At 38.2% G+C, this 19,620-nt stretch overlaps 1 protein-coding gene across 16 annotated transcripts in view; it reads left to right on the top strand.

Moving 5' to 3' along the window:
• The window catches only part of ALMS1 (ALMS1 centrosome and basal body associated protein), a 260,107-nt gene that overhangs the window by 136,572 nt on the left and 103,915 nt on the right, over positions 1–19,620 (top strand). For all 16 annotated transcript variants that reach the window (XR_004521725.2, XR_004521724.2, XR_004521726.2 and 13 more), the window contains 2 exons: positions 1,553–1,794; positions 7,940–8,065. Coding sequence is in view for 13 of the 16 variants with exons in the window: in XM_073791243.1 (XP_073647344.1) it covers positions 1,553–1,794; positions 7,940–8,065 (368 nt within the window). In the remaining 3 variants the exon portion in view is untranslated. The remainder of the gene's footprint in view (positions 1–1,552; positions 1,795–7,939; positions 8,066–19,620) is intronic.

Below are 19,620 nucleotides of genomic sequence, written 5' to 3'. Positions count from 1 at the left end.
TTTTATTGATGTGGTGCATGACATTTGTTGACATTTGAATGTTAACTCACCTTGCATTTCTGGAGTAAAACAGCTTGGTAGGAATTCACACACACACACACATTCACACATTCACTCACTCACACACTCTACATTTGATTGTCTAACATTTTGTTTATGATTTTTGCTTCTATATACATAAGGGAGATGGGCCTATTTTCTTTTCTCATAATTGTCCTTTTAATTAGTAAATAGTATATAGAGGGTAGAGATTTAAAAGACCTTTTAAAAGGTCTTCTTCTTCTGTGATATAATATAATACAGTATTACTCCATTTTAAAAAAATGACCTTTTTTATTTTCAAATAATTTCAAATCTGCAGAAAAGATACAAACCATAATAGAGTTCCCTTTACCTCTCTCCCAGTTTTTCCTATTGCTAACATCTTATACTACCATAGTATACTTTTCAAAATTAAAAAGCCAACATTTATATATTACTATTAACTAAACTTAAGACTTTTTTTTGATTTCACCAGTTTTCCCGTTAATGACCTTTTTCTGTTCTAGGACCCAATCCAGTATATCACATTCCACTTAGTTAGTTGTCATGTCTGCTTAGTCTTCTCTGGTCTATGACAGTTCCTCATTCCTTCCTTGTTTTTCATGATTTTGACAGTCCTGAGGAATATTGGTCTGATATTCTCCATCTGGATTTGGCTGATGTTTTTCTCATGATTAGACTGGAGTTACAGGTTTTGGCAAAGAATACCGCAGAAGCGAAGTAACCTTCTCATCACATCATTTACAGAGAGTATGTAATGTCTCCGTGACATCACTGGTGATGTGAAACATCATCACTTGCATAACATGGTGTTTGCTAGGTTTCTCCACTGTAAAGTTACTTTTTCTCCCATTTTATACTCTCTTTGGAATTCAGTCATTAAGACCAGCCCAGGACTGGACTTAAGGGGAAGATTAAGCTTCACCTCCACCTCCTTGGGGAGGAGATGGATGCCGGGGGTGAGGTTACCTACATATGGAATTCTTATGTTGGCAAGATTTGTCTTCTCCCTCCCTCCTATTATTTATTTATTTATACACTCATTTATTTACTCCATTATGTTTTAATATGGATTCTTTATAATCTATATATATAGTTACAACCTTAAAAACCTCTGGTTCCCCCACTGACATATAAACTTTTTGAGGAAAGGCTTTGTTTCTTTTTTATTTTTGTACACTCTATGCGTTTAGCATAGTCCCCTAATTTATAGTGGACTTCCAGTAATTATTTTTTAATGGATATCTTTTCACTTCAACTGAAAAGTACCCTTTCCTTATATAATAGCATTCTAAATCCAAAATAAAAGTAGATTTTAAAATAAGTAAAAGTAAACTCATGCATGATCACACTGTAATAAGTATGTAAAAAAGCAAAGGGTACTGCAGAAATAACTTAACCATTTGAGTTGGATGTCTCCAAAAAATATTGAAGCCACATTTGGAAAGAAATTACAGTATTTGATAAGCCAAGGATATGACCTGCTGTGTGTTTTCTCTTTTTTGTTCAGATCACCAAAGGAGACTAAGACCCCGTTTTCTCCCTTCTCTGGAAAATTATCATCTGATGCAGTCACTCAGATAACAACAGAAAGTCCAAGAAAAGCCATGTTTTCATCTGAGATTTTTGTTAATGCTGAAGATCGTGGACATGATATTCCAGAGCTCAGTACACGGAAGTTGGGCAAAGTTCCTGTCAAGTTTGCTTCATCGTCTTCAGTCCAACAGATTACTGTTCCTCATGGCACAGATGGTAAGAGAATTTTAGGTCATATTACCAACTTCTGTGTAATTAACTAAGAAATTTCTTGATTGGGTCTTTCTAGTTAGAAAACCTAATTTTAATTTTAAGCAATAGGTTGTACATGATTATATCATCTTTTATTTACATAGCTATGAAGAGAATATAATTTATTATGTTTTTACTTCAATTTCTAGTGAAGTTAACAACCTATGTGAAACTCATGCTACTGTGGTTGATGTATTTTCAACTCATAATACTTGTCATAAGAATGCAGGTAGTTCATGAAAACATAAAAACTATAGAGGTTCAATTTTAGGGAGGTAGATAATTATTTGGCATTTTTTTTTACTATTGTTTTGCATGATACAATGAACAGATAGCAAACACAATACCAGTCTATTTCTTTTTCAAGAAACGTTGACCAGGGACCCAGGTTGACTGTGACCCTGCTTTCTTTAAAACATGGAACCTTGGATTCATCATCATAGTCAACAGGAAGGGACGAAAAGCATGGAGGAGCACACGTTGGGAGGCTTTTATGGGCTAGGCCTAGGTGTGGCCCACATCACTTTCCACTGACTAGGAATAGTTTAGCTGTGCTTTCCAGGATGAAGAAGAAATGAGTTTTGGTGAACAGCTAGCAATCTCTACCATAAGGTCTACATTTAGAGTGTTCATATGCTATCATGACAGTGATATTTTTATAGTCCTTATACTATATAACGTTCAAAATTATAGCAAGTTATTTTCTTTTTCAGACCAGTAACTAGAAAGTTAAGTTCCCATTCTACCTCCAAATGAGGGTGGGAACTTTAAATTACTAATTTTAAAGTATTCAGTAGTTTGTACAAATCTATTCAAAATATATTTTAAGTTTTCCTACTTATGCAAAAAGTTTATCTGTCTGTAGGTATAAATGGAATATGCCTAAATGTATAAAGAAAATTGCTTAGTTCCACATTTAAATTGTACTGAATTTAATTTGAATAAATATATTTATATGTTGAAATGGTTATATTTCTTTTCTTTTTTTAAAAAATTTTATTTATTTTATTTTTTGCTGTGTTGGGTCTTCATTGCTGCACACAGCCTTTCTCTACTTGCGGCGAGCGGGGGCTACTCTTCATTGTGGTGCCTGGGCTTCTCATTGCAGTGGCTTCTCTTGTGGCGGAGCACGGGGTGTAGGCGCGTGGGCTTCAGTAGTTGTGGTGCATGGGCTCAGTACTTGTGGCTCGCGGGCCCTAGAGCGCAGGCTCAGTAGTCGTGGCACATGGCCTTAGTTGCTCCGCGGCATGTGGGATCTTCCCGGACTAGGGCTGGAACCCGTGTCCCCTGCATTGGCAGGCAGATTCTTAACCACTGCGCTATCAGGGAAACTCGAGATGGTTATATTTCTTATACATTTTTATTGTGAAGTAAAATTTTGCCCCCCAAATGTATAGTCTAATAAATATCACACAGAACACCTTTAATGTGTCAGTTACCTATTGCCACCATGATACTGTATAAGAACCTCGAAAATCTCAGTGCTTTGTAGCAACAGACATTTGCTTTCTTCACTCATAGGCTTACGAGTCAGTTGGAGTTTGGCATCAGGATGCAAAAATGGTTTGGGTCTGTTCCACATGCTTGTACTGAAACCCAGGCTACTCTAGGCTATGTTGTTTTCATGTTGGTGGCAGAGCACAGGAGAGGAAATCCAACTGTGAAAGTGTATTTTATACCTCTTCTGACATCAAACGGATCAGTCTATATAGAGGCCACAGTTCATGTTTTTACCTTTACATACAGGTACTTCGTAGAAAGGACTCCTTTAAAAGATAAATATTATTTGGTTTACTAATAAAATATTATTTTTAACTCTGTGGATTCAGAAGTAAAATTTTTAAAAATATTTTAAAAGTATACAGAGTAGTATGTTGAATTTATGACTATGTGTCCACTGCTCTGAATTAACAAATTAAGAGTAATACGTTATATGTTTATATTTAGTTCTATTTTCAAGTTTTTTGAAGAAATAAATTTTATGGTTGGACTTTCTTCTTTACCCTTCTCCAGTCCTTTCTTTCTCTCCCAGGAACAACCATTATTTGCTGAATAGTCGCTTCTTCCCCCAGAGATAGGCAGTCCAAAGTAACTTTAAGACTTCTGCATCCAAACATAAAGTCGTTGAGAATTTCAAAAAGCCACTTATCTTGTCTCTGAATTCTCCATCTCCACATGGTAACCATTCTTGCTCTGGGTCCATTGTAATTCTGCCCAATTGTCGGTGTCCATTTCCTGCAAACTTTTTTTTTTTTTTTTGTGGTACGCGGGCCTCTCACTGTTGTGGCCTCTCCCGTTGCGGAGCACAGGCTCCGGACGTGCAGGCCCAGTGGCCATGGCTCACGGGCCCAGCCGCTCCGCAGCATGTAGGATCTTCCCGGACCAGGGCACGAACCCGTGTCCCCTGCATCGGCAGGCGGACTCTCAACCACTGCGCCACCAGGGAAGCCCCATTTTCTGCAAACTTTGAACTAAATGGTAAATTTAACCATCACTACCAAGCTTTATATACACTGGTGGAGGAAGAAAACTAATAAATCAATATTCTAACAATAATGACTACAGCAATGTCCAAGTAGAAGTAGAGGCTACAGCCTATTTTTTTCTGTTATTTAAATTCTCCCCTTCTCTATACATTTCTTCATTCTCCTTGAATTCAGCCAGGTTCTCATTGGCTGGGGTTTTGCCTGATAGGTTGGTACAAGTATTCCTAAGTAGTCTAAGACTTTGCTAGCCCTGCATAGGTTTAATGTAATTTTTTGTTAATTTCGATGACCAGGCTTGGTAAAGTGGTCCCCTAGGTGTTAGTCATACTCCTATTGACTTTCTTTTTTTAAGGTAACCTTATTTCTCCCTGATAGTTAAGGTCAATTGTAGTTTTAGTCAACACTATGGCATCCTATTCCCTGTATTGTTTCAGTGACATAAAGAATGTAAAATGACTAGATGGCTCCTGTCTCCTGGTAGAAGTGCCCCTCCCTTATTTCTAAGATCTTCCATCAAACAAAGCAGAGTCATAGAGATAGAAAGCAAAAGATTTTAAAGGCTTCTGCCTTTGTTCCTAAATACATGCATTCTGTCTGTGGGATAGGCAAGTACCATATATGGTTCTGAGCACATGCCATATTCTGTAAGCTAGCATTCCAACCTCAGAAAGTTATGCCTCCCAGCTTGTGCCATACCAGTTATCAGTAAATTGTTCACTCACTTTTTTTTTTTGAGTTTACCATAGTTGTGGGTGATCAGGCTTGTGATGAGAACAGTGACTCCTTTTAGGCATCAGCCTTTTGTCTCATTTCCTTCACTATGAAGTCAGTTCCTTGGTTGGAAGCAGGGTACTAATAATATGGATTCCGTGTCAAATCATCAGAATGATGGAGTGGTCAAGGATGGTAACACAATTCTAAATAATGTAAAAGTTGTTATTGTGTCCAGAATGAAGGAGATCTCATTCTACTCTGGGACTATCAGACTCTGTCTAGAGTATTTTGATTTTTATAAACTAGACATGGGCAACTAGGAGTCCATCTCTTAGAGGTAATTACAGGATGCAAGAGAAGACCATGGTCTATAAGGATAAACTGAAGAAGCTGTTGTGTTTAATCAGGAGAAGTGGAAGCTATCTACAAAATTTTATTTGAATGAGCAGTACAACCCCATAAATACTCAGGAGTAACCTAAACAAGAATTTTATAGGACTCATGTGATGGAAATACTAATCCTTTGTGTAGGCATAGAAAAGGACAGTAGACTAAAAGAAGGGATGGGATATTTCTGAATGGGAAAATTGAATATTGTAAAGATGTCATTTATTCCCAAATAAACTTAAACTCTAACGTAATTCTACTAAAAATTCTAATGGAATTGTTCTTTTGAACTTGTTTAATTGATCTTAAATTTTTTCAGGAAGAATAATAAAGAAAATACTGGAAAAGAAGAGTAATGGGGAGGATAAAGTTTAGCAGCAGCCAGTGGAGTGTTTTAATGGGATGCCTGGAAGTTGCAGGCATTATTCTCACCCTTGACCTATGGGCCCAGACTTAGTCATATGTCCATACATGTCTGCAAGGGAGATTGGGAAATAACAGTGTACGCATGAGCAGTATGTACCCAGCTAAATATCAAAATGCTGTTACAGAGAGAGAGTTTCTACCACATCATGAAAGAAAAACGAGTATATAGAAAAAGATTTCAGGGACTTCCCTGGTGGCACAGTGGTTAAGAATCCACCTGCCAGTGCAGTGGACACGGGTTTGAGCCCTGGTCCGGGAAAATCCCACATGCTGTGGAGCAACTAAGCCCGTGTGCCACAACTACTGAGCCTGTGCTCTAGAGCCCGCAAGCCACAACTACTGAGCCCATGCTCCACAACTGCTGAAGCCTGCGTGCCTAGAGCCTGTGCTCCACAACAAGAGAAGCCACCGCAGTGAGAAGAGTGAGAAGCTTGTGCACCACAACGAAGAGTAGCCCCCCTCTCCGCAACTAGAGAAAGTCCACGTGCAGCAATGAAGACCCAATGAAGCAAAAAAAAAAATAAGAAAAAGATTTCATCTTCTATAATAATCAAATTACTACCATGTCATAGACAGTTTAGAAAGAATTTTACCAGTTAGTATTTAAGAAAAACAAACTTTATAAATGTAAAGTAGAAAAACTGAATTCCAAATTATACATACTCTACACAACTATGTAAACAAATAAGAAATACAGAGGAAAGACCTGTAGAAATACATTAAAATATTAATAATAGTTATCTTTGAGTGGTAAGACTTTGTCTTTTTTATTTCTGTGTGTTTTTTTAATATTGAGAATTTATACTTTTATAATGGAAAACTTATTTTGAAAATCTGCCACATAGAAGAGAATTAGATTTACTTTCTATGACTCTGGAGGAAGAACCTCCAAAGATCAGTAGTAGGGGTTAACAGTGACCAGGTTTGGGTTCAATATAGATAAAGTGTTTCTTAGTTAGAGCCATCTAAATATGGAATAGATTGCTAAGAAGTCATCTTCTCAATGGATCCTGCCCTTACCACTCTATTTAAACAGCATCCTGCTGCAATTTCCCAAATACTTCTAATCTTCCTCAGCATTTTCTAATTTTTTGGCGGGGGATGGCTGTTTTTTGGGTCTTTATTGCTGCACATGGGCATTCTCTAGCTGTGGCGAGTGGGGGCTACTCTTCGTTGTGGTGCACAGGCTTCTTATTGTGGTGGCTTCTCCTGTTGCGGAGCACGGGCTCTAGGCGCGCAGGTTTCAGTAGTTGCAGCATGAGGGCTCAGTACTCACAGCACGAGGGTCCTAGAGCACGTGGGCTTCAGTAGTTGTGGCACATGGGCTTAGTAGTTGTGGCGCTCGGGCTCTAGGGCAGGCGGGCTTCAGTAGTTGTGGCACACGGGCTTGGTAGTTGTGGCACACAGGCTCAGTAGTTGTGGCGCACGGGCTTAGTTGCTCCACGGCATGTGAGATCTTCCCAGACCAGGTATCGAATCCATGTCCCCTGCATTGGCAGGCAGATTCTTAACCCACTGCGCCACCAGGGAAGTCCCAGAATTTTCTAATTTTTTTTTTTTTTAAAGAAGATGTTGGGGGTAGGAGTTTATTAATTAATTAATTTATTTTTGCTGTGTTGGGTCTTCATTTCTGTGCGAGGGCTTTCTCTAGTTATAGCAAGCGGGGGCCACTCTTCATCGCAGTGTGCGGGCCTCTCACTGTCGCGGCCTCTCTTGTTGCGGAGCACAGGCTCCAGACGCGCAGGCTCAGTAGTTGTGGCTCACAGGCCTAGTTGCTCCGCGGCATGTGGGATCCTCCCAGACCAGGGCTCGAACTCGTGTCCCCTGCATTGGCAGACAGATTCTCAACCATTGCCCCACCAGGGAAGCCCCGTATTTTCTAATTTTTTATGTCACTAATAATTTATAAAAATACTAGATTATTTACTTATTTAGTATGCTAATTGTTTACTGTATATCTCCCTCTTCTAGAATGCTAGTTTACTGATATATTCCAAGAATCTTGACCACTCCTTGGCACAATAAAGGTACTTAATATTTGTTCAGTTAATTAATAAATGTTTTCTTATTAATTATTCTGATCTTTATCTCCTTAGGCCAGCCTTTACTGTTGCCATATAAGCCTTCTGGTAGTACGAAGATGTACTATGTTCCCCAATTAAGACAGATTCCTTCATCTCTGGATTCCAAGTCAGACACCACCATTGAGAGCTCACACTCAGGTACTGTGCAGAAATTATTCAAAATTTTATTTTTTGAAATTTTATTTGTGGATTGGCTGTTTAATTCTGGATGACATATGAAAGCTCAGTGCTATTTAATCTTTAAGTGAAACATGGAGCTTTTCATGACTCAGTCTCTGGTTCAGATAGGTGAGTTATTTGGTCAGATGTATTGTGTACACTCAAACATTTGATAAATATTTGAAGAAAATTGTATGAACAGTTACTTGTTTGGGTTAGTGGACTCCATCTAGGACAAAGGTTTCCGAGTTTTCTCTGTTCACAGTCACCTTAGTGTTTGGGTGATTTCTTTTCTCATCATCATGGGGATATAAATCAGCAGCAGCATATAAATACATGAAGTATTTTTTCAGATACTAAGCTATTATGTTATTAGGACATAAAAATACTTACCATTTTGATCTTACAACTTAATAAACAAAAATATTTTTGGTTTTGTGTTTGAAAGAAAACATTTTACTTTGTTCATAAATATGCATAATTACTTGCTAATGAGATATATGTGGCTATTAGGGCACAGTTTCTCAAACCTTGAGATGAAATTGGACACAACCACCCCCATTTATTGCTTTTGTTGCAGAAACTGTCAAGAATCCAACTCTGCAGAGATACAGACAGCAGCATTGAAAGGAATGTAGCAGTATCTAATGTTGGAACTTTAAACTATCTTTAGCTATTAGTTTTTGTCCTGTACACCAGATATTAAATATCACTGTTTCCCTAGAATTTTAAAATATCCCACAGCATCCCTGTGAGATCACCACAATAGAACTGCAGATTTAGAAAATGAATAGCATCCCGTGGAGGAACTGAATAAATATTTTCTGTGGAAAATTGTAAGATAAGGATACTGAGTTGGTGTGGTGTGGGGTTTTGATTGTTGGGATAACATATTGATCGGTCCACAGGAGTTGACTCGGTTCAGTTTAGATATAAATTGTTAATGATTTGTCATAAGACATCTTTATAGGTGTAGAAATTAAAAAGAAAGTAGTTGTCCCTGGTCTTACGCAGATTTTCTGTTAATTTTAAGAGGACCCAGCTAGTATCTGATAGTAACTGAGTTAAAGCCCCTGGTAAAATTGCTCCTGATTTCCCACTGTGATGCCACTGAAAAAAAGAACCACAAAATGCTCATATGTTAGGATTGATTATTAAGCCTATAACCAGGAACTGGAAGAAATTTTCACTACCTGCATGGCTATGATTTTAAAAACACTTAATGGCTACCAGAAATAGAACAAGCTTACTTAATTGATTGTAGGTAGGAAAATCTTTTATCTCAGTCTCACTTTCAGCCGCCTAGTTCAGAAAACAGAATATAACAATAGAAGTCTAATCAGGTGTTCCAGTATTTTTTGAGGCCTCCTGTGTACTTCTGTTCATTTACATCCTAACTCTTCCCTTTGGAGACATTAACTTTAGAAAAATTGGACAGTAGTGGGAAGAGAAGATGACTCAGGGATGGTACATTGTATCCTGAGGTATACTGTCCCTATAAATAAAGTACTGAATGCATCAATTAGACAAGAAGAGATCTGTTAGCTATATACACTTGAGGTTGTCATTTATCATGTTCTGCAACTATTCTGAGAGTGAGGGAGTTGACAGTTGAAAATAATAGTTTCTTAGACCAGTAGAGCTGCTCTAGATGAAAGCCTAGGAATTGTTCTGATAGATATTGTCTATTAGTATGTTGTGATTCTATAGATATTAGAAAGATCCAACTAGAGTTTGGGGCCAAGGGCAAGTCATAAACCATTGCAGATATTTGGACCAAATAATTTCTCTCAGTTGAGAATGAGTAAACAATTGAACTCATAAAATTCTTTTAAAAACAAAAACAAAGGGACTTCCCTGGCGGTACAATGGTTAAGAATCCACCTGACAATGCAGAGGACATGGGTTCCAGCCCTGGTCTGGGAAGTTCCCACATGCCACAGAGCAACTAAGCCCGTGCGCCACAACTACTGAGCCTGCGCTTTAGAGCCTGCGAGCCACAACTACTGAGCCATGTGCCACGACTACTGAAGCCCGCACGCCTAGAGCCCATGCTCCACAACAAGAGAAGCCCGCACACTGCAACAAAGAATAGCCCCCACTCGCCGCAACTAGAGAAAGCCCGTGCACAGCACCAAAGACCCTACACAGCCAAAAATAAAATTACATAAACTAAAAACAAAACAAAAACAAAAAAACAAGGCAAAGGTAACCTCGCAAAGAAAGAGATAGATGTTAGAGATTTACTCATTAGGTCAAGTAACACTCTTAAGTAGTAACAGGATTTCATTTATATGTAAGTTCTGTGAATATAGGTACAATAGATGTTAGAGATTTACTCATTAGGTCAAGTAACACTTTTTTGTGTGTGTGTGGTATGCGGGCCTCTCACTGTTGTGGCCTCTCCCGTTGCGGAGCACAGGCTCCGGACGCACAGGCTCAGCGGCCATGGCTCATGGGCCCAGCCGCTCTGTGGCATGTGGGATCTTCCCAGACCAGGGCACGAACCCATGTCCCCTGCATCGGCAGGCGGACTCTCAACCACTGCGCCACCAGGGAAGCCCCAAGTAACCCTCTTAAGTAGTAACAGGATTTCATTTATATCTGACAGTAAGTTCTTTGAAGTTAGGTACTATGTCTTTTTTTCTTAAGCCATTTTATACCTCATACCAATATATAATATAGATGTTATTTTTATATTCATTTAAAGACATTTAAATACTTTATGTACTAATACTTACTGTCAATAGGAGCAAAAAGCCATGGGGAAAGAACTGGCTGGGATTTTTAAAACAAAGTGACGAGTTAATAGCAGAAAAAAAGGGTGGAGTAAACACCTCCAAAATTTTGCCCTGTGATAAAAGCAACAGAATTTTGGCAAAACTTTTCCAAAACTCTGGAAATTAACCAAAGGCCTGTAGCTTTTGTAGCAAGCATTTATTCAAGAAAAATGGCTGAACCTTGATAAGAATAGTAAGCTTGTGGCATTTTAACTTGCCCTCTTCTCATTGCCACACTCAGCTCAGTGATAAAATTGAAAAATATCAGTCTGCATTCCCAGGACTGGAGGGAGCAGAACAGAGCTGGACCTCTTTCAAAATTTCATTCCCAAAGAATTATCAGTATTTGACCTGTCTGATGGCTCTCTGGAAAACTCCACTCAAAAGGCTTATCTTTATTTGACCTTACTCAGAGCTATCCAGTGTGTATGAGCCTCTGTGTCTGTGTGTGAGGTGTTTGTCAAAAAACACTTACAGGCAAGTGTTTTATTTTAGTTTCTTAAATATTTATTTATTTTGGCTGTGCCGGGTCTTAGTTGCACCACTCAGGATCTTCGTTGCGGCATGCAGACTCCTTAGTTGCAGGACCTAGTCCCCTGACCAGGGATTGATCCCAGGCCCCTTGCTTTGGGAGCTCGGAGTCTTACCCCCTGGACCACCAGGGAAGTCCCCAGGCAAGTGTTTTAATGCCACACTGCATGAGGCAGTGGATAACACTTGAGACAAACAATAGACTAACCAAAAGCTTTAACGGAAAAACTGAGGATGAGATGTCCATAGATATTTTGAAAAGCATTGACATATTCCTAGGACTCTAGAAGACCACAAGTGTGCACAGGCCTGAGTGCATGCTGAGGAAAGACCTGAGAGGGGCCTACCCTTTACTTTGGCTGCCCTTGAGGCTCTGGGCAAAAAGAAAGGGAAGGCTAAGGCAGAATTGATAACTCCCTGCCCTCAGCGTTGACGGCTATGTGCACGTAGTCCCTCAGCAAAGACTGGGAGATTTGTTGTTTCTAGATGTTTAAGGATATCTCCATCTAGGCGTTAGCTGACCACTAAGCTAGTTGAGTGGCAGCTTCCATAGACTCTATAGAATTTGTTCAGAAAAGTTACTTTAAAAAAACAGCATAAAGCAACAGCAGGAAACCCTAGGGAGGTAGTAGACTCTGATTTCCAGGGTTGTCACATTATATTTTTTAAGATGTCCAGTTTTCAACAAAAAGTTACAAGATATGGAAATTCAAAATAAAAAATATATATATGGTCCATACAAAAGAAAAATAGCAGTTTAGAAACTGTGAGGAATCTCAGACATTGGACTTACTAAATGAAGACTTTAAAATAGCTATTTAAAATATGTTCAAAGAACTAAATGAAATCATGTCTAAAGAAGTATAAGAACAGTGTCTTACCAAATAGAGAATATCAATAAAGAGAAATTACAAAAAAGAACCAAATAGAAGATCTGTAGTTGAAAAGTACAATAACTGAAATAAAAAATTGACTGGAGAAAGCTCAGTATCAGATTTGAACAGGCAGAAGAATGAATCAGTGAACTGGAAGATAGGCCAATTGAGATTATCCAGTGTGAGAAACAGAAAGAAAAAATAATGAAGAGAAATTAACAGAATCTCAGAGTCCTATGGGACACCTTCAAGCATCCTATTATATACATAATGGGAGTTCCAGATGAAGAGACAGAAAAAGAGACTGAAGGAGTATTTGGAGAAATAATGGCCTAAAATTTCGCAAATTTGATGACTGCTGTTAATCTGCACATCCCAAAAGCTCAAGGAAGTCCAAGCATGATACAGTCAAAGAGATCCAGATCTAGATACATCATAAACCATCAAATGACAAAGACAGTGTTAAAGCAGCAAGAGTGGAGTTATCATGTACAAAGAATCTTCAATAAGACTAATTGCTGATTTTTCATCAGAAACCATAGAGGCCAGAAGGCATTGCAATGACATATGCAAAGAGCTAAGGAAAAAAACCTGCCTACCAAGTGTTCTGTACCTAGCAAAACTACCCTTCAAAAATGAAGGAGAGATTAAGACATTCTCAGATAAACAACAGTTGAAAGACTGCTAGCAAACTGACCCACAGAAAATACTAAAGAGATTTTTTTCAAGATGAAATGGTGGACACCAGACAGTAACTTAAATCCACATGAAAAAAGTACCAAAGGTAACTACATAAGTAAATACAAAAGACAGTATAAATGTATTTTTGTTTGTAATTCAGTTTTTCTCCTATATGACTTAAAAGACAAATGCAGTATAAGCAAGTCCCAAATACATAAACAAAAACTAACAGAATTAAAATGAAAAAACCTGACACTATTTTTTAAAATAAATTTATTTTTATTTTTGACTGCGTTGAGTCTTCGTTGCTGTGCACGGGCTTTCTCTAGTTGTGGCGAGCAGGGGCTACTCTTAGTTGTGGTGCGTGGGCTTCTTGTGGTGGTGGCTTCTCTTGTTGAGGAGCACAGGCTCTAAGTGCATGGGCTTCAGTAGTTGTGGCTCTTGGGCTCTAGAGCGCAGGCTCAGTAGTTTTGGTGCACGGGCTTAGTTGCTCCGCCACATGTGGGATCTTCCCAGACCAGGGCTCGAACCCATGTCCCCTGCATTGGCAGGTGGATTCTTAACCACTGTACCACCAGGGAAGTCCAAAAAACTGACACTGTTAAAGGGAGAAATAATTCAAGCCAATAGCAAAAGGTCATATATTGTATAATTCCATGTATATGAAATGTCCAGAATAAGCAAATCCATATAGACAGAAAGTAGATTAGTGGATGCCAGGGGATGTTGGGGAGGGGAAAATAGGGAGTAACAGCTAACATATACAAGATTTCTTTGTGGGGGCGCGACAGAAATGTTCTGGAATTAGATAGCAATATTGGTTGTGAAAATATTAAGAACTAGTGAATTGTACACTTACTTTAATTGATGAATTTTATGTTTTGTCTCCATTTTGAAAAAAAGTGGGGGGGGCAGGAATGAACATATGAAGGAAAGACTGCCTAAAACTAAAGATTTGGTAACAGATTTAAAATACATTTTGCAGGCAAGAAAGGGTGGAATTAACATGAAGGAAGTTAAATTAGTGATGAGGACAAATCTGAGAGTCTGCAAAATTACAGAGGAAAAAGAAGAAAATGAACATGCTGTGAAAGATGATGAGAGACATAAGAAACAAAGCTAAGTAAACCAAACCAAGAACTATATCTGTAGCTGAGGAAGAAAGTAATATTCAAACACTTAATTGAATAAAACATCCCTCTCCTGAAAAGGGGAACACTGTATGCAGATTGAAAATTGTCTTAAAAATCCAGGGAAAAGTCAGAGACTGAGATACATATCAGAAAAAGATTTTTGAGTCAAAATAAAAAAAGGGCTTCCCTGGTGGCGCAGTGGTTGAGAGCCCGCCTGCCGATGCAGGGGACACGGGTTCGTGCTCCAGTCTGGGAAGATCCCATATGCTGCGGAGCGGCTGGGCCCGTGAGCCATGGCTGCTGAGCCTGCGTGTCCGGAGCCTGTGTTCCGCAAAGGGAGAGGCCACAACAGTGAGAGGCCCGCGTACCGCCAAAAAAAAAAAAAAAAAGAAAAAGAAAAAAAGAAAAAAATCCCATAAATATACAATTAAAAAAAAAGTTAGAACAAAATTTATTCTGATATCAGGCTTATTTAAAATACTAAATGTAAAAATAATGGAACCAAATCTGTATTTATTGGGAAAATTCAAGGATTTATGGACCCAGTGCATTTTCATTAAGCAGTATGACAATGAAGAGACATTTTCACAAGTACACAGCAGCTAGAAAGTATATTCAACCTCTGTACCTTCTTGAAAAATTCACTTGAAGACTCACCCAGCTGAAGAGATGAATCAAAATGAAGAATTCATTACAGAGAAATGAAGCAGTGCTGAAAGTGATCAGTGGTGAACTTTGAAGTCAGTTTAACACAACACTCATCTAAATAGAAAATTTAGTTACAAAGTGGGAAAAAAAATGCCAAAAGTTAATTTTGGAATGAGAGGCATGAAAAGAAAAAACAATTGTATTTTTTGTCTTTTTGACTAAAGAGCTGTCATTTTATTCATGACTTGGTGATCAGATAGGTTAAAGAAGTTTTCATAAAAAATAAATTGGACTTGATTAAAATTTAAAACTTGTGTGCACCAAAAAAAACACTATCAACATAGTAAAAAGGTTGCTCACAGAATTGGGAAAAACATTTGCAATTCATATATCTGATGAGAGATGACTATCCATAATATATGAAGAACTCTTACAGTTCAACAACAGCAAAAAGCAATCTAAGTTTTAAATGAGTACAGAATCTGAAGAGACATTTCTCCAGGAAAGATACAGATGGCCAAAAAGAACGTGAAAAGATGTTTTACATCATTAGTCATGAAGGAAATGCAAATAAAAACTACAAAGAGATACCACTTCATACCCATTAGGATGGCTTTTATGAAATAAGAGCAAGGGTTAGCAGGGATATGGTGAAATTGGAGCTCTTGTGTATTGCTGATGGGAATGTAAAATGGTATAGCCACTGTGGAAAACAGTGTAGTGGTTCCTCAAAAAATTAAGCATAGAATTACTATATGATCTAGCAATTCTGCTTCTAAGTATATACCCAAAAGAATTGAAAGCAGGGATTTGAACAGATTTTGAACAGCCAGGTTCATAGCAGCATTATTAACAATAGCCAAAGGGTGAGAACAATCCAGATGTCTATGAACTGATGAATGGATCAATACAATGTGATACATACATACAATAGAATATTATTCAGCCTTAAAACGCAGTGAATTTCTGACACGTGCTACACTGTGGATGGACTTTGAAGGCATTGTGCTAAGTAATACAAGCCAGTCACAAAAGGCTTGGAGGAGGAGGAAAAGAAAAAAAAGAAAAAAAACAATAACAAAAGTCATTGTTTAAAAGGTACAGAGTTTCCATTTGGGAAAATGAGTTAATTCTGGAGATTGATGGTGTGATGATTGCACAACAATGTGAATATACTTAATGCCTTAACTTGTATACTTAAAAATATTTAAAATAGTAAATTTTATGTATATTTTACTACAATGGAAAAAAGCTACCAAAAAAAAAACCTCTAAAAGAATTTTAAAACTAGATATCTGTCTTCCAAATTATTGTTGAGTATATAAAATTAGCAAAATAACATAGAACAAGAACAGGAAACAAGAGGGGCTTCCATGGTGGCTCAGTGGTTAAGAATCTGCCTGCCATCGCAAGGAACACGGGTTCAAGCCCTGGTCCAGGAAGATCCCACATGCCATGGAGTAGCTAAGTCCATGCACCACAGCTACTGAGCCCTCATGCCACGACTACTGAAGCCCGCGAGCCTAGAGCCCATGCTCCGCAACAAGAGAAGCCACTGCAATGAGAAGCCCGCGCACCACAAGGAAGAGTAGCCCCTGCTTGCCGCAACTAGAGAAAGCCCACACACAGCAACAAAGACCCAACGCAGCCAAAAAAATACAGGAAACAAGAAACTTAAGATAGCATAAATAAGTCAGATGAATGGATTACAATGAAATATCTTTAACTATGATGAGTAATTTTGGCGTACGTAGGCATTATGTCACACATGCATTTAAAAAAGTTCAATTACACGTATTTAACAAAAAGAGAAGAGGAGAATGAATCTTAAAAGTACAAGTGTGTTGTACCCTCCACACTCTTATCAGCATATTATCATGAGAGAGTTTGAAATGAGAGGTGGGAAACCTCAGTTCTCGAAGTTCATTGTCAGCATTTGACTTTTATAGTTTAAGCATCTTTTAACTTGCTTCCCTGAGTATGATTCTAGAGTTTAAGTGTTTTTAGTACAATGTGGTCTCTAAACACAAGTCAGGTACTTCATCAGGTGCTTAGATGAAGGCACAGTGATTTGTTACAAGCCAGGGGGAAAAAGTGGACTCTGATGGATTTATTGAGCAGACAAGATATCAATTTCAACCTTCAAGGATGATTTTGACCCTGCATGTTTTTTCACTTTATATGCTGACTTTAAATTCCATTTAAATAAAATGTATCTCTATTTGGGTGGGAAAAAAAGATACTGAAAGTATATACATTTTGATCCCACTATATATTCATTTAGAAGGATCTATAACCAAAGTATGGTCGAGTTTTTTGGTTTGTTTGTTTTCTGCTTACTTTTCTGAATTTTCTGCAATGACCAGGTTATTTTTTTTTTAAGGTCACAGAAACTTTCAGCTTATGTTCATTTTTTCTTCAACCAAAAAAGTATTAATGTTCTTACCGTGTTTCTGGCAGATACCGTGCTAGGTGCTACATTTATACCGCTGTGCAAAATAAACATGCCCCATATGATCATGTTCAAGTGGAGAGACACATATTAACAAATAGATACAAATAAGTACATAATTACAAATGACGAGTTAGGAAAATAAAGAAGAGTTTTAAGAGAGTAAAAGGATCCAGTTTAGTTTTAGGAGCCCTTGAAGGCCTTTCCAAAGAAGAAACTTTTGAGCTGAGATCTAGAGGATATAGATAAGTTAGGCAGGCAGAGAGTGGGGAGTGAGAGTGTTCTGGCGGAAGGGAACAGAATGGGAGGAGCTCCAGAAACCGGAAAGTTTGATGCATTTGACAAGTGAGAAGAAGGCAGTGTGGGTAGAGCAGAGCTGTGGCTAGATAGGGTTAAAGATAGGTAGGTTCAAGATGATCCAGGGTTGTGTAAACCATATTAAGGCATTTGAACTTTCTTCTAGTAGGCAACTGTGGTTTGATTTACATTTGTAAATTTTTTTCAGGCTGCTATATGGAGAATAGCTTGTGGATGGAAAGGCAAGGAGCCCAGGTGAAGGGAGGGTCAAGAAGTAGAAGTGAGGATACCAGTTAGCTGAAGGCTGTTGCAGTAATTAGTGTCAGAAGTGGTAGCACCTAGGATTAGAGTGATGATGACAGAGATGGAGAGAAGTGGACACATTCAACTTATTTTTAGGAAATAGTTCTTCCTGGACTTGGTAGTAGAATATGGAGAGTAAGGGAGAAGGAGGTGAAAAAAAAATGAGTTCTAGTTTTCTAGAATAAGCAACTGGGTAAATAACGGTGCCATTTACTGAGATGGAGAAGCCTGAGGAAGAAGCAGATTTGGAGAAGATGGTTAAAATATCTGCTTTGGACATGTTAAAAATGAGATTTCTGTTCCACATCCATGTAGAGATGTTAAACCTGCAATTAAATGTAAATTGAATGTTTACAGTTGAGTTTGTATGCAAGGGCACTATCTAGAAGGTGGCTCTGTTCACGTCATAAACATATGCCATTTTTTATGAAAACACCCAGGTGTGAAGATTCCAAATCTCCTGTTAGAGTTCTGGAGCAATAATGTTAACTCTCTTCCTGCCTGAAACGTAAATCTTCACACATTCTGCAGCTGTGCACAGATGCAGGAAAATAAGTACACATACATTCAATGGCATATACACATATGTGTGGCTACACTCTCTTTCAACTGCCTCTCAGCTCCAAGGAGGTTGATTCTCTTGTACATCCATGCACTGCTCTCAGGAACTTAATTATTCTTCCTTACCTAACTCTGAACCTGACATAATCACCTCTTTTGGAGAATAAAGGGAGGTGGTGAAGAGACCCTCACGTATAGTTGTTTGTGTTGTATCATAATATATAAAATAAAATTTTTTTTTATGAGGAAGGGACATCTTTTTCTAATTTTTCCTCCAAATGCTTTAGAGGCTAGCTGTGTCCTGAATGCTAGAATCTGAAGCTCAGAAAACAGGTTCCAGCTAGATATATATATTTGTTGGTCATCCACATGTAGTGTTCCATATATTGATGATCAATGAGTTCATCCAGGAAGAGAAGAGAACCCAGTTCTGACCCCTTGAGGAACTCCAGCATTGAGAGATTTGGTGGAAGAAAGGACACTAAGGATTTACCAGAGAGGTAGGGAGCAAATAAAAGAACGTGATGCCACGGAAGCAAAGAAAAGCTCAGTGTACATATGACCCGGAAGGCTTAATAGGATCCTTGCAATCTGTCCTGAAATATAACTCATGACTTATTTATATTTATACTGTACAAATGAACTGATACTTACCCAGCTTTTATTGCCATACACATTTTAGGTGCTTAGAAAATGCATGAAGTATGGAGTACAAGTTAAGAAAGAAAAGCATCTTTGTAGAAGATAATTCTATAGTTACTATAAACTCTTGTACGTCCAGAGATGTTCTTTTGCCTCTTATATGTGACATGGATAAACTTCTCTTATCAGTTCCTATATTAGTGGTTTTAAGAATATTGAAATATATTTTAAAGAAAATAAAGTTACTTTCAAATCTTGTATTTACTTTATCACATAAAATTTTCCTTACAATGTTTTGTCTTTTGTATTATTGTCAGATTAAGCTTCCTAAAATGTAACTGATTGCAGTTCCCTTTATTAAAAAATCCTTAATGATGTTGCATTTCATGTACGGTAAAATTTACACTCTTTACCCCTATAGCTTGGGATTCCATGCCCTGCTGAATTTTGTCCCAAACAATTTTTTATTTTTATTTTTTTGTGGTACGCGGGCCTCTCACTGTTGTGGCCTCTCCCGTTGCGGAGCACAGGCTCCGGACGCGCAGGCTCAGCGGCCATGGCTCACGGGCCCAGCCGCTCCGCGGCATGTGGGATCTTCCCGGACCGGGGCACGAACCCATGTCCCCTGCAT

The sequence above is a fragment of the Tursiops truncatus genome, chromosome 14, assembly GCF_011762595.2.
Source record: "Tursiops truncatus isolate mTurTru1 chromosome 14, mTurTru1.mat.Y, whole genome shotgun sequence".
In the NCBI taxonomy this organism is placed as follows: Eukaryota; Metazoa; Chordata; class Mammalia; order Artiodactyla; family Delphinidae; genus Tursiops; species Tursiops truncatus.
This window is presented reverse-complemented; position numbering and strand designations above follow the sequence as displayed.